The 24,957-nt window shown below is 34.9% G+C and overlaps 6 protein-coding genes across 6 annotated transcripts in view; 2 read left to right on the plus strand and 4 right to left on the minus strand.

Moving 5' to 3' along the window:
* Positions 1–2,389, plus strand: part of LOC106105525 (tetratricopeptide repeat protein 30A) — a 6,481-nt gene extending 4,092 nt beyond the window's left edge. Inside the window, exon 2 of the mRNA XM_013285894.1 lies at positions 451–2,389. Within this exon, the coding sequence (XP_013141348.1) occupies positions 451–2,385 (1,935 nt within the window). The 3' untranslated portion in view covers positions 2,386–2,389. The remainder of the gene's footprint in view (positions 1–450) is intronic.
* LOC106105534 (alpha-ketoglutarate-dependent dioxygenase alkB homolog 2-like) overlaps positions 1–3,445 on the minus strand; it is a 7,735-nt gene extending 4,290 nt beyond the window's left edge. The window contains exons 1-3 of the mRNA XM_013285906.1: positions 2,911–3,445; positions 2,634–2,813; positions 2,397–2,560 (exon numbers count right to left, since the gene is read on the minus strand). Of these exons, the coding sequence (XP_013141360.1) occupies positions 2,397–2,560; positions 2,634–2,813; positions 2,911–3,083 (517 nt within the window). The 5' untranslated portion in view covers positions 3,084–3,445. The remainder of the gene's footprint in view (positions 1–2,396; positions 2,561–2,633; positions 2,814–2,910) is intronic.
* A 145-nt stretch (positions 3,446–3,590) lies between these two features.
* Positions 3,591–5,400, minus strand: LOC106103652. The gene is made up of 3 exons (XM_013283465.1): positions 5,237–5,400; positions 3,866–4,970; positions 3,591–3,783 (listed from the first exon to the last, which is right to left on the minus strand). Exons 1-3 carry the CDS (start codon positions 5,340–5,342, stop codon positions 3,591–3,593), a joined length of 1,404 nt encoding a protein of 467 aa, XP_013138919.1. The 5' UTR covers positions 5,343–5,400.
* A 1,512-nt stretch (positions 5,401–6,912) lies between these two features.
* Positions 6,913–7,671, minus strand: LOC106104820 (APOPT family protein CG14806, mitochondrial). The gene is made up of 2 exons (XM_013284998.1): positions 7,317–7,671; positions 6,913–7,127 (listed from the first exon to the last, which is right to left on the minus strand). Exons 1-2 carry the CDS (start codon positions 7,596–7,598, stop codon positions 6,921–6,923), a joined length of 489 nt encoding a protein of 162 aa, XP_013140452.1. The 5' UTR covers positions 7,599–7,671; the 3' UTR covers positions 6,913–6,920.
* A 1,405-nt stretch (positions 7,672–9,076) lies between these two features.
* LOC106104831 (dnaJ homolog subfamily C member 16) lies at positions 9,077–20,561 on the minus strand. The gene is made up of 15 exons (XM_013285009.1): positions 20,142–20,561; positions 19,435–19,611; positions 19,074–19,163; positions 18,509–18,789; positions 17,777–17,957; positions 17,293–17,494; positions 16,781–16,976; positions 16,354–16,457; positions 16,153–16,242; positions 15,490–15,662; positions 14,983–15,123; positions 14,315–14,416; positions 13,054–13,255; positions 12,174–12,303; positions 9,077–11,915 (listed from the first exon to the last, which is right to left on the minus strand). Exons 1-15 carry the CDS (start codon positions 20,315–20,317, stop codon positions 11,815–11,817), a joined length of 2,346 nt encoding a protein of 781 aa, XP_013140463.1. The 5' UTR covers positions 20,318–20,561; the 3' UTR covers positions 9,077–11,814.
* A 181-nt stretch (positions 20,562–20,742) lies between these two features.
* Positions 20,743–24,957, plus strand: part of LOC106103662 (sugar transporter SWEET1-like) — a 7,778-nt gene continuing 3,563 nt past the window's right edge. Inside the window, exons 1-3 of the mRNA XM_013283478.1 lie at positions 20,743–20,887; positions 23,787–23,962; positions 24,944–24,956. Coding sequence (XP_013138932.1) covers positions 23,793–23,962; positions 24,944–24,956 — 183 coding nt within the window. The 5' untranslated portion in view covers positions 20,743–20,887; positions 23,787–23,792. The remainder of the gene's footprint in view (positions 20,888–23,786; positions 23,963–24,943; position 24,957) is intronic.

Here is a 24,957-nt window from a genome sequence, read left to right on the forward strand (position 1 = left end):
ATGAACAGCTTCATACAATCCCATACGTTCTATTTTGACACATAGTTACCGCCTAGCGTTTTCGCGTCCGTGCGAACGCTCGCTAAATGTTCATATAATGCAATGCTTTGATGTATGGATGAATCCAGTCTATTTAATAAAGTAAACACGTAAACCACAAAGTATTTTGAGCTAAATAATTTTAATAGTCAATTGACATTGAAATTGCATACAATATCAAGTAGTTACGCAAATCAACATATCGTGTATTGGATGAGGTGATACACACTCGCGTCGTATGCGCCTTGTCCTTTGTTCCACTTTATTGCTTTAATCCTTTTCGATATAACGGAATAGAGATTACGACGCTACTACATACTGAAATATGTTTATCTAACATACTCGCATTTGATAACATTTATTTCAGTTTTTCCGTTAACAAATATTTTAAAAATAAAATTTGCATTACAGATAAAAGAAGCAAGGTACGAAGATGCAATAAAAACGTTAACCGACGCCATGAACTACAACACTAATCGAGCTGGATTGTCGCTTCTCGGCTATTGCTACTATAGAATACAATCATTCGTAGAAGCTGCTAATTGTTACGAACAATTATCAGCTATGCATCCCGACGTACCAGAATACAAGTTTTACTTCGCTCAGGCACTATATGAAGCATCTATGTATGACGAAGCTTATAAAGTAACGATGCAAATCACCGCTCCAGAACTAGAAAAGAACGTAGTCAAACTCCAATCAGCTATTAAGTATGGCGAAGAAGATTCTGTAACAGCCAGAAGTCTAGTGGAGTCTTATTCTCAGGACGATCCCGATAAAGATATCAATCTTGGTTGTCTACTCTATAAAGAAAACCAGTACGAAGAAGCATTACGAAAATTCACGAGAAGTCTAAACATATTGGGTTTCAACGCACATTTACACTACAATGTGGCTCTTTGCTATTTTAAATTGAAAGAATACCCACAAGCGCTGAAACATATTACGCTAGTTATAGAGAGGGGCGTACGTGATCATCCCGAATTGGCTGTAGGTATGCAAACGGACACGTCTGAAGTTAAATCCGTTGGTAACACATTAACACTTCACGAAACTGCACTCACTGAGGTATTTAATCTAAAGGCAGCTATAGAATATCAATTGAAGAATACTGAAGCGGCAAGGGAGGCTTTATCTGACATGCCCCCGAGACACGAGCACGAGTTAGACGCAGTAACACTGCACAATTTAGCTCTTACATCGATCGATATCAAGCCTACCGATGGGTTTGAAAAGCTACATTTCCTATTACAACAAGATCCTTTCCCGGCTGAAACATTCGCCAATTTATTACTATTATACTGCAAGTTTGAGTATTACGATTTGGCGGCTGATGTTTTGGCTGAAAATGCTCAATTCACTTACAAGTACCTAACGCCATATCTATACGATTTCTTAGATGCGATCATTACAAGTCAAACTTCACCTGAAGAGGCGTTTCAAAAGTATGAAGATATCGCATCGAAACATGCCGAGCAATTGAGAAAACTTACAAAAGTAGTTCAAGAGAGTCGATCCCAAGGTGAAAATGAACAAGTTAAAAAGGCGGTCGTTGAGTACGAGGAAGCGTTAGAACGATATATACCGGTAGTGATGGCGCAGGCAAAAATCTATTGGGATATGGAGAACTACGGGCAAGTTGAGAAGATCTTTCGTAAATCAGTTGAATTTTGCAACGAATCCGACGTGTGGCGACTTAACGTGGCACATGTATTGTTTATGCAAGAAAATAAGTACAAAGAGGCCGCCAGCTTCTACGAACCTATTGTTAAGAAACAATACGATAATATATTGAACGTAAGCGCGGTTGTGTTGGCTAATCTATGCGTGTCGTACATAATGACGTCACAAAACGAAGAAGCGGAAGACATAATGAGAAAAATAGAAAAGGAAGAAGAGCACCAAATATTCGAAGATCCGCAGAAAAAATTCTATCACTTGTGTATCGTAAACTTAGTGATAGGCACGCTGTATTGCGCTAAGGGTAATTATGAATTTGGTATATCTAGAGTGATAAAATCCCTCGAGCCCTTCAATAAACGTCTTGGCACAGACACGTGGTTCTACACGAAGCGTTGCTTTTTATCATTCCTGGAGAACTTAGCGAAACACTTAATAGTTGTTAAAGATAACACTATCAAAGATTGTATGCAGTTTTTAGAGGGATGTGAGACTTACGGCCGCCGAGTTAGCACCGTCATTGAAAGTCCTTTTCAAGAAGAGGATGCAAATGCTAAAGCAAAACAAACAGTGACATACGAGGCACGACAGCTGCGCTACATGTTCTATAAGCTAAGGAATATCGATGACTCTGTTACTATTAATAAATACGAAGATCTTAAGTAAAACTGAATAACCTTGTGGTATTTGTTTCCTCGTAGGTCCTGGCTTCCTAGCATCCTTGTGCTTCAACACAAACGGTCTCTCTTGTCCAAGTGACACTGACGCTATCGGGCACTTGGGATCTAACTCCGGTTCATTGTCTCTGTGCTCGCCCATATGGTCGTTCCCATTTCTATATCTGTTAACGAAACGGATGTAATAAAGTAACGATAAAAAATATTACCTAGATAAAATAGTTTTCGTAATCTTACTTGTTTACTAGGACGAAGTCGTAGAGTATCCCCTTTAATTTAAAAAGCAAATCCCTTATCGCTAAGACGGGCATGGGCCAAGGTAAAGCCGGCACAGTGATTCCTGAGTAGGTATACGTTATGCCGGGATCGCCGTATGCTACTTGTTGTCTGGGTAAAGGATAAATTTTTCCAAATACTCTAAAAGTAAAAAACATTCGTTTTAAAACTCATTCTTAGCTATACTGCAAACTATAATAAAAAAAAACCCTACTACCGTCATTATGCTAATACTTACTTAATTTTTGATAAATCACCAGTAAAATATTCTAAAGTATCTTCGAGTTCTCTATATAAAATATTTGCTATTGGTCTTGGTATTACTTTAGCATAATCCAGGTCAAGGCCGTCTTCTCTTATAGTTTTCCACGTAACGTTATTTACGTCAATTTCTTTCAATTTATCGCCCATTAGGCGACTGAATAAATTTATTATTTTTATAAACGTAATTAGGAACGTTAACCAAACGATGTTTTATAACTTTTTTACTGTATAGCACTTTCCACCACCTTTTGATATTGATATCTACCCACATAGGAACAATTGGCAAAAGGCCATGGCAACACTGAATCTTATGTCATTTTTATTGGCTTCGTATAAAGTGCCAATTAATTAAAATGTTATATTTACACGAAAACAAAACATTTGTGCCTAATTGTTTTTTCTTAACTTTAAACTGTGATACATAAGTTCAACAAAATGCTAAAATTGCTCATATTCCTACTTCACATTTATATATAACACGCTCTCATCCCGTACGTAGCGGTAGTCAAATTCTGAATCTTAAATGTTGCCAGTTGGTTGCTAGGTAGGTTGCTGCTGATGTAGAACCAAATCAATTTTTGGGGTCTCAATTGACAAAAAATCACAGCGCAAATTAAAAATAATATATTTCAAAAACAAAACGTTTATAAAAAATCAACCATACGATATCGAAGGTCCATAAAATGTTTTAACAGGAATAATAAAATTTTGTGTATTCTGTAAAAACAATTGAAACGCCTGAGATCCAGTCAAGAACCGTTGATTTTGTATTCTATTGCAGTTCAATTTCGCCTTACATCTACTAGCACCACTGCTGTAGCCGTCGTCCTTAATTATAGTCCGTGAACTGAAAAAAAAAACGAAAAACAGATGAAAATCGCACTGCGTACCAAATTAAAAAGTTTATTGAAATCTAAATACATAGTTACCTAAAATTTTCAAAGAAACAATCTTTGTCGTGATAAACGGAATATTCTCTGATTCTTCTGATGGTGTTTCCGTTACTTTCAAAGTCATATTCATAAAGTTTTTCAATAAAACCATCTCTATCTTTAACAGTCCAAATATGTTCTCCAGGCAGGCCTACGAGTTTCGGCTCACTAGTCGATATAGTTAAGTTTTTCTTTAACTCTAATGATTTACAATTATCATCAATCTTAGTAGTCCTGTCAGATCGACCAAATCGCTCATTTTCGTTCAAACTAGAAGATTGTAGAAACTTATTAATTTCTGCTCTTATATCTGAACTTAATATTTTGTCTTTAGTTTGCACAACAAATCGACTACAAAAAGCTATCAGTTTCTCATTCTTCGATAGCCAAATTTCGTGTACCAAGTTTAACAGATTCCTTTCGGCGACTTCCTTCATTTTCGTCAAATGTTTTACTTGAGAGTGTAAATAAATATTTTCCTGGTGTGTTAGGGTGTATAATTGTTGGAAGTTCAAATACTGCGACTGGCAATCTTTTCTTTTTCTATCATTGTCCTTTGTTTGCAATATCAGTTGATTTTTCGTCCCAGAATCCAATCTATATCCAACTACAATGTTTCTATTTTCGCAAATAGCAGCTGCCAGGAGTAATGATAAGTTTTTTTTCTCTTCTCTAAGATCTTTTAACTTTTTAAGTAAAACTTCTTTTGTTGCGTTATCGTCGCTTAAAGGTTTCTGGAAATATCTATAACCTTGCCAATTTTGAATTGCTCTTTCTAAATCACTGCGCATTTCGAGTACATGATTCGATATAGTGCAATAAGTTTCGTTTGCAGTTCTTTTTAAATAATCTGTATTGATTAAAGTACTCAAAAACGACGTTTTAAAATAATCTTTTCTTAATGATGCAAGTAAAATGAGTTTCTTCCTTTTATTAACAGCAGATATGATAAAACCAACGACACAAAGTATAGCATAATAATGGTAAAGTCCAAACCAGCTTTTCTTATGTTTTTGGATGTTTATATTTAAATCCATTTTAGGTTCTTTACTAGGCGCACTTAAATTCTTGCACGATTTTGCGAAATCTTTAACATTGGTACCTGTTAAATTTAATTAATCAATGAAGAAAAATCATGTAAAAATTAATATCATTTAGAAAAGAATAGAATTAAAATTGTTTTAAAATAAAATTTACGAGACTCGCGCGCCAAATTTAAGGCTGAAATCTCTGGCTATATCTATGATTTCGGGCGAGACTGAGCATTCTATAAACAGTAGTTAATGAAGTAACTAAATGTAACGAAAATAGAAAGTAATTTTCAGATTATTTGCCGATTTTACAGTAGTAAAATGTTACCATACTAACCTAGGTAGTTGTTTTCTTTCAAAGAAATAAAGTAAATATCAATAGTACAGGCAAAAAGCCACATAGTAAACGTAAGACCAAGGAGCCATTTAAATGCAATATACATTATCTTTTTAAAAGTCGATTTTATTTCTATATTCGAGCCAGATTATTTTTATGGACAGTTAATTTGTCTTCAAATTCATATTTTATTTGTAACATATTGCTGTCAGCTGTCATTTATTATTTTTAAATATTACACTGCCAGTTTTAATGTTAAATGTATACTGACCCTTCTTAATCGATAGGCTATATGACATGATATTTTGTGCCCATGGATGTACTACTAGAACAGGATTAAGTTGTTGTCGAAAAATTGACGCCGAGCGAGACCTCATTAACTGTTTGTTCTATCCCTCTCTGGCGATGGATGATGACACGTCACAAATTCTTACCATTTCAACTAAAATTCTTCAATATCACGAAATCAAAAAACACTCCGACATTAACGTCCGTGTCGAGATGTCATATGGGGTTGTCAGTTCAGGCGTCCGAATTTTAAACAAATGAAAGAAAACCTGAACGCCAATCGCAAAAATTGTGTTAATAAGGTTTTACCTGTAGCAACAAATAATATTGCTTTAACATGTCGGTAATAAATTAATATTAATATTTAGAAACATTTTAAAAGTAAATATTTTCACTGCATTCCATTACAATAATTGCCTATTTTTCTACAAACAACGAAAGAATTGATATCTGGCAACGCTGGGTCACTGTTAGAACAGGAAATATAGGACACTTCTAGCCCTCTCACTCTGTTTTGATTTCATTTTGCGTGCAACAAGACACTTACGCCCTTAGCATAAGGTTTTATTTTCTTTACTTTAACTGCAAGATGTACAGATAGATCCAATTTGTGACTTAATGATTTTCGCCATCTTGGCGCTGACGGTCGCGGTTGGTTACGGTGGTGAGAATGGGAACTAATAATAAAGATAGAATTAACTGTCATTATAACAGCAACCGGCGAATTTCTACAAAATAATTATCAGCTTGCACCAAGATTATTATTATCCTTCAGGATATTAGATTATTTAATGCTTTCCAATGTCTTATATACCATTTTTATTACATTTAGTTATTACTCCTCATATGCCTCATAGTCCACCTGAGAGGAAGTTCCTATTTGTTATGTGGCCAGTGTTTTTACCATCAACCATCACCACATGTTTATTATATTATAAAAACACGAGCTGTTGCCCGCGACTTCGTCCGCTTGGTATTAGAAAACATAACACAAAAGTTACGTATCCCTTGGGAACCGGACATTTCTCGGGGATGAAGCTTATCCCATGTGTACTCCAGACTTCGTTTTACATTTGTGCCAAATTTCAATAAGATATGTTGAACCATTGCAGAATGATCGAGTTAACATTAAAAAACTAAATTAATGAATCCCACGGGAACCGTAACTATTCCCGGGATAAAAAGTAGCCTATGTGTTCTTCCAGACTATGCTCTAAACCTGTGCCAAATTTCATAGAGATCTATTCAGCCGTTTAGGCTACAAACGCTAACATCCATCCATCCATCTAACCATCCATCCATCCATCTAAACTTTCGCATTTATAATATTAGTAAGATTTACACAGATTTTAAGAAGGAAATGAAAAACTAGGAATTGAAACTTCAAGTAACATTTCTAATCTTTTATTTTCAGTAGTCTTCTAAGCCTAACTTGAATAGCTAATTTAAGGAGGATGACATTCTTCTTGTACCATTGCAAGTTGTATGTTATATGAGCCTTCCAATTTTTGTCTAGAAATGATTTATAGAAAACACTCATTTCATCAGCAGTTAAAGTTTGCTTTCCCTCTGGTAAATTCTGCTTCAAATATTCCTCTCGTTCCTGAAAATTATTATAAAAACTGCAATTTTGGAATAATAAAATGATCTGGAAAATATGTAAGTAAAATTTGCTTGAAGTGGTTTTGAAAAAAATGCACATTTATTTGTACAGACTTTTTAAAGCAGAATACAAAATATGAAATGATGCTTGTAACCGATAAGTGACATAATAAAGATTACATAAAATTACCTGAAAGAATCGTGAATTGTGTTGCGTCCAGAACTTTTGATTCCATTCTTGAACTTCCATGCGGAGCTCTCTGTATCTTTTCTCTAATCTAGTTTCATTGCTTGGTTGTTTAAATATTATCTTTCTTAAGTTAGAAATAGGATCAGGAGGTCCTACCATGTCACTGGTTATTTTCTTTGCGTTTGGCGGCTGAACCGCTTTTGTGTCTGGGGTTGTGCTTGTCCACCTCCATATTGTTGACGTATAACGAGCTTTTAATGTAAGCTTGGACGATGAAATCATTTAATTTTATAAGTAACTTGTAGTATTTACTAATACTTCATCCAGCTGAAAATTGACATATGATATACGTCAAATTTGACAAAAACATCAAATTGACATTTATACTTACACCTAAAAAGAGTAGTAAAAAGTAAAAGTAAAAATAAGTTAAAGCGCGAAAATAATAGTTAAGGTTTCCATGATTATAAGTAGGACTTATCTCAATAACTCAAACAGATATCTCTTTTACAAAAACTTTTAAGAAATATTTTATGCTTTCAAATTATACGGCACAAACCCGTGTATAATTATTTCGATGGCAGCACAAACCAAATAATATGTCAATGTCAAATTGTCTAGTGCTGCGTCAAATGTCACGTAAATTTTTCAATCAAGAATTATGTAAAAGTTAGCGGGATCGAATGTGCTTATTGCATTTATAAAGACTGTGTTCATCTGTAAGATATCACAAACAAGTTAAAAGCACCTGTTGTAGCATTCAATAATAATTGACAAAATGAGCGGTAAACAGAAGCAAGGCGCCGGCGACGACGATTTATCTAGCAAATTAGACTTGTGCCTTACAGACGGAATTATAAAAACTGGTAAATAATTCCTTATTTAGTTAAAAAGCTTGTATTTATACAATACTAACTAGCTCTTACGATGTGCCGCCTAGTTTTGTATTTTAAAGATTACCAATGTGTACCTAAACACAAACATGTTTTCTGAAATGAAATCTAAAATTAAAATATCTTTCTATACTCATACCTATGGTTGCTTCTGTATTCTTAACAAAACTTTAAATCATGTAATCTAGTAGGTTTTTGTGGACATGTTTAACTTTTGTTTTGCAGGTGGTGGCATCGCGCTCGGCGCGATTACATCAGTATTATTCCTGGGTCGAAGGAGATGGCCCATCATAGCTGGCATGGGCATGGGTATGGGGCTGGCATATGCTAACTGTGAAAATGAGTTATATCCCAGCAAGACTAGGCATGCATAGTTGGTAAGTTTTGTCCTATATTATCTATGTGTAGTTTGGAAAACTGAACCATTACCGATTAATGGATTTTTGATATGTCCAAAATATTGTCATTGATTTGCTTTTCCAGCGTAAGTTTGCAAACATTATAAATTTACTTATTATATGAGAATTTTTTTATTCGGGTGGATGTTAGGTTTCTGCTAAACGGCTATACAGAATGAAATTTGGCATAGATGCAGAACATAACTTTATAGATTATACTATAAAGTGGTGTCTATTTATAAAATGAATCTTTTAGTCTATGATTTCTGTCTGTATTTTTATTTTTCTTTCCAGGTAAAGGCTTCAAGTGAATCATGAAAGCAAGATTACAGAATGTTAAGAACATCTTCAGTAGACAACTGGTTTAGTAAAATATTGTTTTGTGTTATTGTACAAATAATTATTTAATTGTCAAGAATGCCTTTTATTTAATTTTACTTCACAGGTAGATAAATTAAAGTCTTAAGGGTCAAAGAACAGTGTTTAATATTATTGTACAAATTGATACTGGAATTAAGGATTTAGATACAGAATTTTACTATTATAAATAGAAACCATTAGATAAGGTACATTTACTTTATTATAGAGAGACAACAACCCATATACAGACACCAAATCTGGTAAATAACAATACAGAACATGGCAACACTCGCCCACAGATAAAACACATTAAAACCGTAATAACAGATTATATAACAAACATTTTGAATATAAGATGCAATAGTCTATGTAAACAATTAAATTGATGTTCATACACCTTCCGGTGGATTTCCATACAATTTGATACATACATAAAATGCATTAGCTTAAAGATACTCGAAATACTTCAAATTGCTCGGATTAAGGTAAACATGCATTTGAAAACTTTATTTTGAGGGTGACATTGATCAAATGACTGAAAATATGTAAAAATTCTAACATCTCTAGATAACAAAATGACTTTTCAATCAAGAATTGGTCAACAATATCACCTGCGAAATTGCAAAACACTTCTATAGGATAATAATTTTAATCATATCTACAATACAGTTGACCTCAAAACCTTATTTTTATGGATAATGACTTAATGGCAGTAACAAGTATTATTGTATGGATAAGTCCATTTTCTTGGGAGTTTTTTAAGTGCAATTAAATATGCCTAGAACATGGCAATACTGAACTACCTACTTGTACAGTAAAGGACTTATCACAAAGCTGAAAACACCCATTTATAACAGTTTACTTATAAATGTCACATAAATACTTGAAATTTCAAAGATACCGAGATTGTTAATCGCATTGGGCCTACAATCGATTTTATTTTAATATCAGCCGGTTTAGGTTATATTTGACTGACAATCTTCAAGTTAGAAAACAAAAAGGAGCATATCACGAAAATATATAAAAACATCGTTTGATTTTTTTACTATTCTTCACCTTTAGTAACACAGTAAAGGGTATACATTTTGTAATATGCTTTTAAAATCACATTTTTAAGAGTTTAGACTGGCCATCGTTATCACATAGGCTGATGTAACATTTATAAATAAAAGTTACAATATAAATGGTAAAAACACCATATCATTTAACATTAAAGGCACCACACTGAAATCCATCTATTAAAGACAATTTCAATCCTTTTCTGTACGCATTATATAAAATTCATAATACATTTTGCATTTAACACTACAATTTAAACTACGCAGTTAACTACATTTCTTATAAAAAGTTTGACTAGCAATTTGTTATTTAATACTTTATCTTTGTGATAATTTATCCAACTCTGCATAATTATGCTTCCCTAATTAATAAAAGAAATTCACTTAAACCAGTTTAAAATTTTAAATACTGAACTTTAGTTTTTACTCTAAAATTAATTTTATTACAAGTCAGATATTTAATGCAATGATTTTCTTGTTTTCTTATATCTGGAAAGCTAAATTTAAGCTTCTGTCGCGTTTATGAGCATTAAAATTTTCAGCACTGGCAATACAGCGTCAAATATTTGGCAACACCATTATGTCATATAGTAAAATTAATTTAGCTATGGCCATAGCTGCTCACATTAAAAAAGGCAAGATAAGCGTAGGCAAGTGTAAAAATTAATACATGATTTTTCATATAAGACGATTTCAGCCAAATACGGGAACGAATATTAAATACTTAGCTTCTGAATCTCTTACAATCCCCTAGACGTTAACATTCTATTGGAATTTGATTTGTGTAAAATAACTTTTATTATCTGTCTGACTAAATGGTTTTAAGTTTGTTAATCTATGATTTTTATTCTTTGCATATTGTAATTTTTCACTGTCACCTTTGTACAAGCTATAATAAACTAAACTATAATAAACGTCGTCAAATCTATTCCGTGGTATTTATCTAAATTCCAATAGTTACATATTTATTAGTCATTCCACTATTTGTTCGTTTATTAAATACGGCTTATTTATATAGACACTTTATAATATAAAAGGAAATTATGTCAAGACGAGGTTTCAAAGTGACGAGTACCAAATTGGAAGTGTTTTTATTTTATTATTTAGATTTATCTACAGTATAAAGAATCCAGCTAAATATAGTACTAAGAGATACAAGTGCATTGTTACTCAAATAGTGTTAAAGATATCGAAAAAGTCAGTTATAACAAAAATCGAAACTATTAACACATTCGCTGCCACAAGATTTTTACTATAGTGGCATTGTAAGGGTTATTAACAGAATTGTGCAGTACCTGAACTGTTAACAATACAATTTAAATGATACTTGGACCACACGTTACCATAAATTATTCAATATTAGTAATAAAACAGATCAAAGACCTTAAAAATAGATAAATTGACACAAACAAAACATAAGCAAAGATTTAAATACATGCACAATTGAAATATATTTTAGAATTCATTAATAAAAAATAAAAACGACTAAATCTAAGCATTTAAATCCTTGGTAAACATTATTTAATAGGAAAAGATACATAACAAACCTGCCATAACATACTAGACATATATATAATACCGTATACACTTAACAAACCAATATACAAATACAAAACAACCAGATTATACAAACCATAGATATTTCGTCAGAGAGCACACCATAGACAATAAAAAAAATTGCCATACAATATTAAATTATCTATGCTAGATTAAATACAGGTTGACGAGAAACATACCATAAGGTGATCAGCTATCGAGCTGATGGGTCCATCATCCAGGAGTTGTGAGGTCACTTGGAGGTCATGTCGGGCCAGTAGTTGATGTAGTAGCGGTGAGTGCTGCCTTCGAACAGACGATCCAACCAGTTCGGCAGACCGTCTAGAAGATTCTCTATAAATATGTGGAAAACAATTAGTAAACACACAAACTTATGTAACGGAAGTCATATAAAAGAGGTCCGCAGCTCTATAAAATTGTAAAAAATCAAAATATCAGAGTATCTACAATCTCTAGAGATCCATATAAATAATCAAAACAATATAAATTTTTTTTGGAACGAAGAAGATCGTCTTTTATCGACTGCTATATGGTCAAATTGACCAATTAGTAAATTGTATTGCGTAAGTAGAAATGTATGGTAGGACATACCTTGCAGCAGCACGGGCGGGTCGGGCGCCTCGTCGGAGGAGGAGTCGGGCTCGGTGTGGAAGCCGATGAAGGCGCCCGCCTCCGGGTCGCCCGCCCAGCCGCCCAGCGACCGCGTCATGCGGCTCATGCGCTTCACCACATTTACATACACATTTCAATATCACTCTCAAATACCTATTTTATATCTGTCAAATAGATTTCAATAAAATATTTTTTTTTCTAACATATAACAATAAACATAGAAGAAATAACTTTTTGCACTATTTTTTCAAAATGATTTGAATCACATCGGGCAACATTTACTTAGTCCGATATTCGAATACAATGCAAATAAGAAATTATAATTACACATTTCACGAGCTGTCAATGTTTGAATATGTATTTTGGAATGTATTAATTTTAAAATCGATTATACAAACATGTCTTTAAATAAGTCTGATTCATTATAAACATAATAATTTGAAAGAAAAAATACAATTATTGCCATAAAACACATTGCACGGACTTACTCTACAGAGTAAAGACTAAAAATCCGCAAAAAAATCTCACTTAGCATATCCACTAAGCTTCCAGCGCTACGCACTGAACGTGTCTTGATAGGTTTGTTACAATTGATAAAATTATTCACTCAATCATTCAGTCATTCAATGAGTGACTCAGTTGTATTCACAAAGCTTGCTGCACTGCGCACTCAACGTATCTTGATAGGTTTGTTACAATTGCTGACATCATTCAGTCAATCATTCAGTCATTCAGTGAAAGGCTTTCTGCACCACACACTCAAAGTATCTTAACAGAATCTAAGATACGTTTAGTGTGCATTGCAGTTCGTTTCAATCATTCATTCATTCATTCAGTGATTCAAAGAGAGTCGTCTCACCTTGTGCGGCTTAGCGCACTCGGGGTGCTTAGCGTGGTAGATGCAGAAGTACTTGCGGTGCGGGTTGAGCGCCAGCACGGTGCCGACGCAGTTGCGCGCGTTGACGCGCAGCTCGCCGCCGCCCAGCGACAGCTGCAGCACGCGCCGGAACCACTCCACGTTGCGCTCCACGCACAAATACGCGAATACTAGCGTCTTGTTCCTAACGGGGTAAAACGCCTTTAACAAATCTTACTAATATTATAAATGGATCTTGATTGAATTTGGCACAAATGTAGAACATAACAGAAAGGACATATAGCTACTTAGTTTTGTTTTTAAATACACATTTAAAGCTAGTATAATATAGTATAATTTATTTTTATTATTTATATTTTATTTATTTATTTTCAGTTGGTCTTCCTTGAAAATAGGTAAATAAATAAATAAATAGTAAAAAGAAATTAACCGTACACAGACCGGGCTTGATTCGTATAGTGTGTGGTTTCACTAAATACGAGCAAGAGCCTAATTTAACTCGACACTATCAAAATACAAATGCTTAACTGACAACGAAGGCTTACCGTTACAATGGCAACCTTCCTTGATGTCCGCTTGTAATTGGCCCCTTTCCCGCATGACGGTTTTTTCCAATTTATTAAGCCCCTAAGTTTAATAGCGTAAAAATATATAACATAAAGCGTGTCGTAAGTGTAGGGCTTTATATTGAAGAAAGTTTCTTTTACTATAAACATTAAAACTAAGGTGTAACCCTTGGCCAATTGTGTTAAACTAGATTGTGCTTTATGAGATTTTTGATTTTTTTTTTCGTTCTGTTGTTTTTGTGTTATAAAGTATTTAGTTGCAAATATGATATGGTTTTAGGTGCATTATGTTAATGTTCCCAAAGTTTGTTTCGCTGCATTTGTACTCATTATATTACACGCCCGGAGGGGTACTTATTGTTGTTACTTTATATAGATGTTTGTATAATTTATTGCAATAAATAAATCAATAAATAAAGAATAATTTAAAATTTTGCTGTGATTACTGACATCCTATCCTACGCCTCGAAAGAATGTGTTTACGATTTATTACATAAGTATTAAAGTATAGATACGTAGACAGAAAGAGATAGATGGAGTGCGTGAAAGGTGACATGATCAAGAAGGGAGTGATGACTGAGATGATGGATGATAGAGTTATGTGGAGGACAAAAATCTTTTGGGCCTCTACGGGAGTAGGATACGGAGGAAGATGATGATACTAGAATATTACGTACTTGCGGTATGGCCATACAATCTTGTGGAACTTGGAGAGCAGCTGCACGCGGCTCTGCAGGTCCACCAGCACCACGATGGTGCGGCAGCCGGGCTTCATCAGACTATATAACAGTATTTATTTAAATAACGGAATATTACAAAAAATACTTATCTATTCGCATGCGTAACGTTAAATTGGCGCTCATTTTATTGCATTATTATGGATTTTTACTTGAATTACCCGATGACGAAATCGACTTGGTCTAAATAAAACTAGATGTTTCTATGCGGCTTCATCCGCATGAATTTATGAAAATTTTATTTTATTGTTTACATTTGTCAAATTATCAATAGCAAATGTCAAAATGACATGACAGACCTTGGCAATCTTGTTTTCTTGATGTTGGCAGCAACTTATGGTCTCTTTCCCACATTAGGGTTTTTTATCCCAAATACTTATACCCTAAGTTTATAACGTGAAAAATATAGCCTATGTTTCTTACAGATAAATTACCTTTCTAACGGTAAAAGAATATTTAAAATCGGCCCAGTAGTATTTGAGCCTTTTCATTACAATCAAACAAAGTTTTCCTCTTTATAATATTAGTATAGATTTAATTCCAAGTAGACGGAGTCGCGGACGAAAGCTAGTATAACATAGATATCAAGATTTAAACATCCCACTCACCGCACAAGACCATTATATTTCTCAGCTCTAAGTTCGTGCAGCCTCAGTTCCAGTAAGGGGTCGTTCAAAGTCTTCTTGCTGTCTCCATTCTGTCGTCTTCGTTCTTCCTTCTGTTTCTGTACGGATTCTTCTTCCAACCGTCTGGGAATAAGCAATAGTTAGTAATGAGGGAGAAAATAATGAGAATCCATCACTATAATTTGATTTATATTTGACATTGAAAAAAAAATTGTTTTTAGTTACTGTGTCTACCCCCTAGGGGGTAACAGTAGCCGTTGGATGAAAACAGTGGTTTCGATGACATTTGTCGTATAAAGAACATTTTTTATACGACAAAAAACAAAAAAAAATAAGTAGCGTCGAAAGCAACACGGTGCAGAGGGTACCGGTGCGTTCCACTGGAGATCCCGGGATCCTCAATTCGCACCTGAGGGACACCGACGGGGTTTTTAGTGAGTAGGAATCTTTTAGAAAAGACAGGGTATCTTAAAGAAAGTGCGTAGCTACATGAGGTATGCCATGAGGTAGCCGGCGGCCAGCACGCCGGCGACGGTGGCGAGCACGGAGAGCGCGGAGAGCGCGTGGTGCGTGCGCAGCGCCAGCGCCGCGCGCTCCGCCCACTCGCACAGCCGCGCCAGCGCGCGCCACGCCGCGCCGCGCGCCGCCTCGTCCGCCAGCTCCTGCACACACACACAACAATACACACTGTAGGCATACTGCAAAAATAAAATAATATTTAATCTTTAATTGTCAGTTTAAATTTTTTTTTATATGTTTGTGTTATAATATATGTACTATCTTTCGCCCGCGACTCCGTCTTCATGGAATTAAAAACCAAAATTGAGACTATCCTCTATATCTATGCCAAATTTAATCGAAATCCGTTCAGCCGTTTAGGCTGCAAACTCTAACAAACATCCATCCATCTAAAGTTTCGCATTTATAATATAAGTAAAATTAAATACCCTTGTGTTGTCTGTAAGATACTGCTCATAGCAATAAAGCCGCCCTTGCGCAATTCTTGGCTTATCTTTTAAGTATATGTTTTGTAAGTTTTGTGCAAAAATAATTTTACTAATATAATAAATCCGAAAGTTTGGAAGGATGTTGATTTTTTTATTCCATGCCGACTGAGTCGTGGGTGAAATCTAATGATATACCATAGTTTACCTGCACGTGTGTCTCGTACGCCATCATCTCAGTAGGCTTTAGTAGTCGCTTGATGAGGTTATCTAACGCTCGCTTGGTGTCGTTGAGCCGCTGCTCGTAGCGCGCCGCCTCGTAGCTGTCGCCCGCCGCGCCCCCTGCACCCCCCGCCGCGCCCCCTGCACCCCCAGCCTCGCCCCCCGCCGCACCCCCCGCGCCGCACGCCGCGCACGTCGGCCACGTCTCGTTCAGCCACTCGTACTGTATACGCGTGGGCTCCCGCCGCCATATCACCACGATGCGATGCTCCATCTCTGATACATCTATACCTGTAGTACATTTTAATTATTAGTTTTTTTGTTTAAAATAAAATTGTAACTGACTTTAAAAAATACATATTAAAATATGTATTGTTGAGCATTCTTATGCTATTTTTACACACACGCTCTGTTATATCTGGACAATTGGATCGTTCAAATAAATCTAAAAAACTAACAGTTCAATTCTCAGTTTTGTTAAACACGTTAGATTTATCTGACCGACCCAACTGTTCAGATTAAACTAAGCGTGTGTGGCGGGCTTACTTAATCTAACCTTTTTTCTACATTAAAAAGGAGTTTTAGTCCTTGTTTAGCAACATCAGTATACATACCGGAGCCGTTGGCAAGCGCTTGCACAAAGTCGGGCTGCGCGTGCGCATAGACGTATGCATATCGCAGCCTGTCGGGCGCGGCGCGAGCCAGCGCGCGCAGCTCCGCCAGCGCGGCGCCGCGCGGGCCCAGCACCACGCAGCATAGCCGCCGCCGCGCCGCGCGCCACTCTACCGGGCACGCCGCCTCCAGCACGCTCTGACAACACAACACTACACATCACGTACATGCTATATATCCTATTTCAACTCATTTTTTTACATATTAGTAGATATTGTTAATTTTTACTAATATTTCCTTTAACCGATCCAACTCAGCTGTAGGCTTGTGCTCCTTATCGAAATTTAGCACAGATATAAAAACAAAGTAGAGTAAGGTGAGGTGAGGTGAGGTGACGCAAGGTGAGTGACGCAAGGTGAGGTGTGGCGAGGCGAGGCGAGAGGATGCTGGGCGAGGCGCGGCAAGGCGAGGTGAGGGGTGGTGACGCGAGATGTGGTGAGACGAGACGAGGTACCTGCGAGGAGAGGCGCGGCAGGGTGAGCAGCCTGTTGTCGTCGATTAGCTGGCGCAGCGTTTGCGTGGGTATCTCTGCGGTGCTGACGCTGGCCGCGGGCTCCGCGCGGTCCTCCTTCAGCAGCACCATGCTGTCCGCGTTGCGGTGCGCCTTGAACCGTGACGTCACGTTGACGCTGTCGCGTGACGTCATGTCAACGAAACTACAAACAAAAACATGATGAAAATTTAACCGAAAAAAATATTGCCAAGCATTTAAAAAAATTCTACGTTTTATGACAATTACACAATAGATATCTATATTTTTATACTAATATTACAAAGAGGAAAGATTTGTATTTTTAGATTTTTGTATGTATTGAAATAACTCAAAAAGGCCGATTTCAAAAATTCACATCACTGAGTAACATAGGCTACATTTTTAAATTTCACGTGGACGAAGTCGCGAGCAACAGCTAGTATAGTTAAATTAAAAATATACATACGCGAACGACACCCTCTCTCTATAATGGAATGCGGTGATGAGATACCGCATCCGGATGTTCGGCCGCTCTTCGAAAATAAGCGCCTTAACGCGATTGTCCTCGAAATCGCTGACGAACGCGTCCACATTGTAGTCGTTCAGGTTCACCACCAACTTGTATGGGAACTTCCAACGGATGAACTCTATTAAAAACGTAATTTGCAATATTATACTACTGTATGCAAACTACAAAATAAGTTACTGAAATTGTAATAAAATTACTAACTACAAATTCTGGTGCGTATTTAATACATTTTAACGTAAGCGTATAAAATTGAATGCTATAGTTGTCTAGCATTCAATGTACATTATTGACAAAAGCTATTGACACATTAAACTTACAAAATGCGATCTTGGTCAATCTATACTTCTATATCTATACTAACATTATAAAGAGGAAAGATTCACGTAAAAAATACTGGTGCGATTTTAAAAATTACACCATTAGTAAGGTAATTTAACTGTTAGTAATATAGACTACATTTTGTATTATTTTTTAAAATCACGCAGATGAAGTCGCGAGCAACAACTAGTAAATTATCAAGTAAGCATTTTATTATAGTGTCATACATATTTATAGTAAAACATGAAACAAAGTTGATGTTGAAGATGTCCATAATATGCTGACGCAATTAAAACTAAACCGTCTCCAATTGTATTTTTGGGGTCTAAAATATCTCAAAACATTACTTACCCAATATCTTGGGCATAGATCCCAAACCTTCCTTATATATGTACACTTGTTTATCAATGACAAGTGTGAGACAAGGCACTCCGTGTACTCCCACACGTCTGGCTAGAGCAGCCTCATGTCCCGCGTGGACCGTAGCCAGGGTGATACCCAATGGCTGTAATGCTTCCACCAGCCTCCTCCAAGCTGCAGCGGAGCGGACACAATCAAAACACCAGTCAGTGTAGAAGAGAACTAACGCTGGTGTATGAACACTCTTCTCCATAATATGGTTTTCAAAGTGCCTGAAAAGATTTTTTTGATTATACATCATTTCTATTTATTGCCCAACACATTTAATACAAGAACATATTTAAGTAAATTCTCAATATGACATTTTTTGTGGCAGAATTGCCACTGTTTGCTTTGAAGAGGCACTTACAGATTCACCGGGCTTGAGGTGGTCGAGCGCAGATTGCGCTTAGCCTAAATCTTATCTCAATATGAGGCACTAAATGTGTGAGATCTTTGATTTAAATCTTATTATAATTACTTAGGACTAACTTATGTACTTATAATATAAACTCACCGTGCAGTGACAGACAACTTATGGAACAATGTAATATCTTGGTCTTGTGTTCGGAAGTGTGTGCCAAAGAATTCCTCGAATGGATCATTGCTGCAATCATATCAACGGTGATTCTTAATAAAAAATTTGTGATTCATCAATTGGAATGAGCTTTTATACATAGTGAGAATATTAGATCACATATTTGTTTACAATACAGTACAATTTTATGACACACAATTATATTTACGAAGAGCTGTCGCCTGCAAACTTCGTTAGCGCAAATTTGGACCATCCAAAACGCCATTTTGACAGCACGGAATTAAAAAAAAAGTAGCCTATTATTATTGTTTTTCAATATATATTTTTTTCCTACACTTACCTAAACCTAGCATACTGACTGTAATCATGTCGCTGTTTATAAATGTGTTCATCTTCATTAGTTATACCATAAAGGTCATATGCCTGCCGTCGTTCTGTATCTGTTAGCAATTCATATGCCTGTTTGATCTCAACAAAGCGTGATTCTGCATTTGGGTCTTCATTTTTATCTGGATGCCTGCAAATTACAGTTATTGTTTAACACTTCTTTACAAATTGTTTGTTTTTATAAGAGCTCCGGCAGACTACAGACTGGTTATTTGCCTATAGTTTAATGTCAAAACTAAATCGTACATTTTCATACTGATTAAGCACACAACTAAACTATTGATACAAAAAAAACTGTAGTGTGCAGGGCCCTTAGTTCAAATAATTTGTTCTTAACTAATTAACTGATAAAGCCACTGCAGTAGTTCAAAGTAATTAGTTCTGTAATTAGGCTATACATATATATTGTAACTCGTTATCTCTTGGCTACTTAATTTCTAAGTTATTACAAATTTTGTAAACAAAGTTAATTAAATTTACTCTAATATATCCAAGTGATTCATCAAATACCAGATAGATGTTTGAAATTCTTTTAATATGCAAATATATTTGTAGTGATACACAGTTTAAATAAGTATTAGTACATTTAAAATTATTCTAGTTTATAATAGGGAATACTATTAGAATAAATTTCTAATTTTAATGGGTTTTTAAACTTACCACTCCTTCGCCAGTTGCCTGTAAGCCTTGCGGATTTCAGGGAGCGTAGCTCTTCGGTGGACGCCTAATATCTTGTATGGATTACCGATATCCTGAGCAGCTGCTAGTCCACATATTATTAACAACAGCACCCCGCACACCCAGCGACCGCTCCAACTCTTGTTTGTCCATTGCATATTATTTTATTGTCCCTATGAACCTACCACTGCAGTCTATACACTATTCATGGAATAGTCTTCCGTCGTCTGTTTTACGATCATAGAAAAACATAACGTTAAAGAGCTGGTAAAATCAAGAATTCAGGGAAACCCTTATCAGTCATTCGTCTTAAAATAGATTGAGATGCCTGAAAATGTTTGAAATCGTGAAAAAATTGAGAAAAACTGTAAAATTAACAAATGTCAATTACAACCACAGATAATAATTTAAAGAAAAATTATATGTCTTTCACAGATTCTAATATAAATCCATTTTAAGGGATGTTTTGACGACACCAGCCTAAAGCTGACAACTTTTGGATTGTCAAATGAAGAGTTGACTTTTGTTGTCATTGTCACTGTCATTTATAGTCTGTCTACTGTCAGTCTGTCAGCTGCTGTCATTCAGTTTTTAAGGAATCTTGACAGTGCTCGGGTGAACTTTTTTTACAGCGATTTAATTAAAAATCGCAAGAATTTTACTTCATAAGTAATTTTTATTTTATTAAGTTTAATTACTTGTGGAAATAGGCGCTGTTTACAAAAACTGTAAGTCTTTTGAACTTTGAACTGACGAATTAACAGCAATCTTCAATATGTAACCTGTACATTTCAATTGAAATTTAATATCAATCTATAAAAGTGGTGATTTCAATGTTCTAATCATTATTATCTGACTTTGTACTATTATCTTATTCATATCTAATTTGTTATTAATACTATACTATTAGACAAATTTATAACCTATCATTATTCCCACAGACAGGTCATTTATTTTGTCTAAACCTTAGAAGTATCAATAATTCAATGTTGGATAAAACATTTATGTACAACCTAAGTTTTTAAAACCCTGTTGTTTTCCAATAAGAACATTAAATAAAAGAATTCTATTTAATATTATGATGCAATAATCTGTTTTATGTCATGTCCCATTTAACCTTTAATTTGTGGACTATGTTAACAGTTGAATTTGCAATAAAAAATCTGGTCCAAACCTAAATAACAAAAATACTTAAAAGTTTTAAAAACAACTCAATTTATTGCTTAGTCCAAAGGGACTATATTTTTATTTATTTTTTTATATTATAAAATAGTAAATTCATTAATTTTTAGAGTAAAACAAAACCTTAATCTAATTTTTTTCTGTGTATTGTAACTGGCCTCATAATAGCCAGATATAATCTATAAAAAATATTTTTTAAGCAACTGTTACCTTGATAGTAAACAAGTTCAATTAAGGAAAGTGAGACATCAAGTTTAATTACATACAGTTGTAATGATACCAATATAGCATAGGTTTTAGACAACCATAATGTAAGTAGTGTGCTATTAGTCAGCGAATTAGACAACACTATGAATTGTACCAAGAACTGCATGTGGCAGGAAACATTTAATTGAACATACTCAGATCAAAGTTGAGGGAGGCGAAAGCTCCGGTGGATAGACGGCATAAGCCGAGATGCGAAAACCGTTGGCATAGCAAACTGGAGGACCGTGGCCAGAGATAGGCCGAAATGGAAGAATTTGCTGGACCAAGCCAAGACCCAGAAAGGGCTGTAGAGCTATAAAAGAATAATCTGACAGTAATAAACTGGGCAGCAGCCATGCTTGTTAATAACTACATATTTATTTTGCATTTATATGCATTATGTAGCTGAATATTTACTATTTGCTTAGGCAAATTACAAACTAGCAGCACTCATGATCACTTGGTGACATAATGGGTGGTAATGTCATTAGCTAATCTTATGGAATCTATAAATCTTTTTATTTTAGTACTAATTCTATCAATCTAGCTGAATTAGAAATATGCCAAGTCACTAACAAATAATAACTTGTACTATTATTGTCTCTATAATTATAATTAAATTAGTGTATGCCCTAATGTAATGATAAGCTAAGATGGCTGCCGTTGTACAATTTTGGAGGCAAACAATGATTGTTATTAACTAAATTGTGCGCGAAACAATACCATCAAGCTAACGTATGACGTCATACTATTAAATGGGTGTGTACGTGACGCACTTGTATCAATTTAAGTCTATTTATTTCAATTGAAGACAAGGATGTGATTGTTTGGGGTCTAGTGTTGCTTGTTAACTGATCAGATTTCACCTTTGTAGCTCAGTCATTCTGTTAGCCAGAAGTCATTGCGCTTTATTCGAAACTTCGTCTACGTTCAAACGATATAAAGACCGGTACGTTTCACGTGTTGCAAAAATGGAAAATTGGTTATGATTTTTTGCCTATACTCTTACGATTCAACATTTAAAACTGAATGTTCGTTTGCTTACACCAAGGGTTATCTCAGACATTTGTTATTTTCAAACTTTTTAAAAATATCGAGACGTTAAAGTATGTTTTCGTACGAGTGTTCTGACAGTGGAAATTAGAAATTATTTTATGGTTTAAACGTGAGCGTATAATATTCTTTGAAACACGTAATTTATGGATCATTAATTTTCTATTTCACTTCAATTGTGACTACAAAGTAAGAGCTACAAGGTCGTATATTTAGAATGATGTCAAAATTTTGTATAAATTTTCGATGTCGTTAAAAGAGAATTTGTCCTCGATTATTATATAATTGTTTTTTGTAATATATTGTGTGAATCATTAAATAAATATTACTGTTATCTCCCTGTATGGATATCTAAAAGTAATAAAGACAAGGCTCTAAGTTGAGATTAATTAATTTAAATAAAAAATGGTTCAAAACAAATAAACGAAAAGATGAAGGACATGGAAACTCCTACAAAAAAGTTATAGAACTCATAATATAAGTATGTACAGTCCGCTGCATAAAAGTTTATGTGTTTACGAAAACTAGAGACTTGTATATCCCTTCGAATTCAAATATATGAATGCACTTGTCCATCAATTATGGTGGGAAACATACGAACCGATACATACGTATTTTTGAAACCAAATACTAGAGATGTTTGTAATGTTTTGTAAATGTACATATGCATCTGACTGTACATTAGTACAGAATTAACCAATACACAAATCTAAAACTAGACAACTGCATTTTCTAATAACAATTGTCATTAAATTAATTAGATCGATCATTGAGTTCGCCAGTTAACGTTTATAACTCGAACTACAGTTGAACAGTCATTCTGTTGAAAGCAAATCAGAAATACGGTGTGTTTTCAAACTCTGAAATTGGTAAGAAATTGAATAAAATTTCATGTTTTAAACGACAAAAGTAGCTCGCATCAAACTATCCCTCCCTATACTTTTTGTCTGATCTTTAAAAAATTGTTTTCTTTGTAATTCTTGTTTAAATTTTTTATTTGTGGACCATCATTTTATCCTCCTAGTTCACCCAGTTCAGTTTGTTAGCAAAATAAGATATCTAAAGCATTTTGTCACAAAACTCATCTTTTTAACATTTACTGTCACTATTCTACGATATCGAGTTGTCAAACGAATATTGTTACAGTCAAAGATGGAGGCGTTATCCGATGTAATGCAGCCGTACAAGGAGTTGGTGGGCTCCGTGGCTGCCATCGTCACCATCGGCCAGATGTTCTCTGGTTCCTTCATATGCTATGACGTGTACAAGCAGGGCAGCACTCGCGGGATCACCATAGCGCCCTTCCTCGGTGGTGTTGTTATGTAAGTTACCTTATTTATGTGAACGTTATATAATATAGGGTAAATGCAGATGTTAAGAAAGAAATTATACTAAGGGACTATTATGTAATCTTTACTACTATACTAATATTATAAAGAGGAAAACTTTGTTTTTTTTTGTATATATTTGATTCACGTAAAAACTACTGGGTACATTTTAAAAATCCTTTCACCGTTAGTAAGGTAGTTTATCTGTGAGTAAAATAGGCTATGCTTTTTATTATTTTTTTAATACCACGCGGATGAAGTCGCGAGCCACAGCTAATTAGTAATGTGTTATGACAGATCGGTTTAATTATTATCAGTTACTATTCAGTTATAACATGTATAACAATACCTAGATTTTTATAACAAATTTTATAACCTTATACATGTATTATCGCGAATTCTTAAAATCTTACGAGGTTACGACCTTGCATATATTTTAACGGAATCGGCGGATTTCGTTACCATTAAGCTGATTACGTGAACTCAATTGACGTCACAAGAATCAATCAATAGAATAATGAGCACAATTTGTTAAGTTAGTCTGTAGGAGTCATGAAACAGGAAATATTCTATTTATTGTGTTTACTGTGTGACGAAACAAGAATGGTATAATTTTAAGTTTTAGATTGTTTGACCGGGAAAAGATCTTTGAGCTGACGGCCTACCTTCATTAACGGAGAGGCACTTACAGATAGAGAGAGAGAAAGATTGTTTTGTATATCTTATATTGATTTTATAGATTAGGCGACAATCGTATAAACATCTCACCTCGTGTTAGCTATCTCATATCGTAGACGTTGACAAAAACTTAATCTAACAGATAGGTTCTTTATTAGAAAGAAGAAAGTGTATTCTGAAAATCGATATTTTCTCATCCTATTCATCTACTCTATCTCTCTTTATCTCATCTTATTAGAAAAGGATGGGAAGAGTAGAAAATTGCTAGTAGATTTTCATTCGCTTTTTCGTCAATAGGAGCTTGCTCAACC

Source organism: Papilio polytes, unplaced genomic scaffold (genome assembly GCF_000836215.1).
Source record: "Papilio polytes unplaced genomic scaffold, Ppol_1.0 DF824270.1, whole genome shotgun sequence".
Lineage (NCBI taxonomy): Eukaryota > Metazoa > Arthropoda > Insecta > Lepidoptera > Papilionidae > Papilio > Papilio polytes.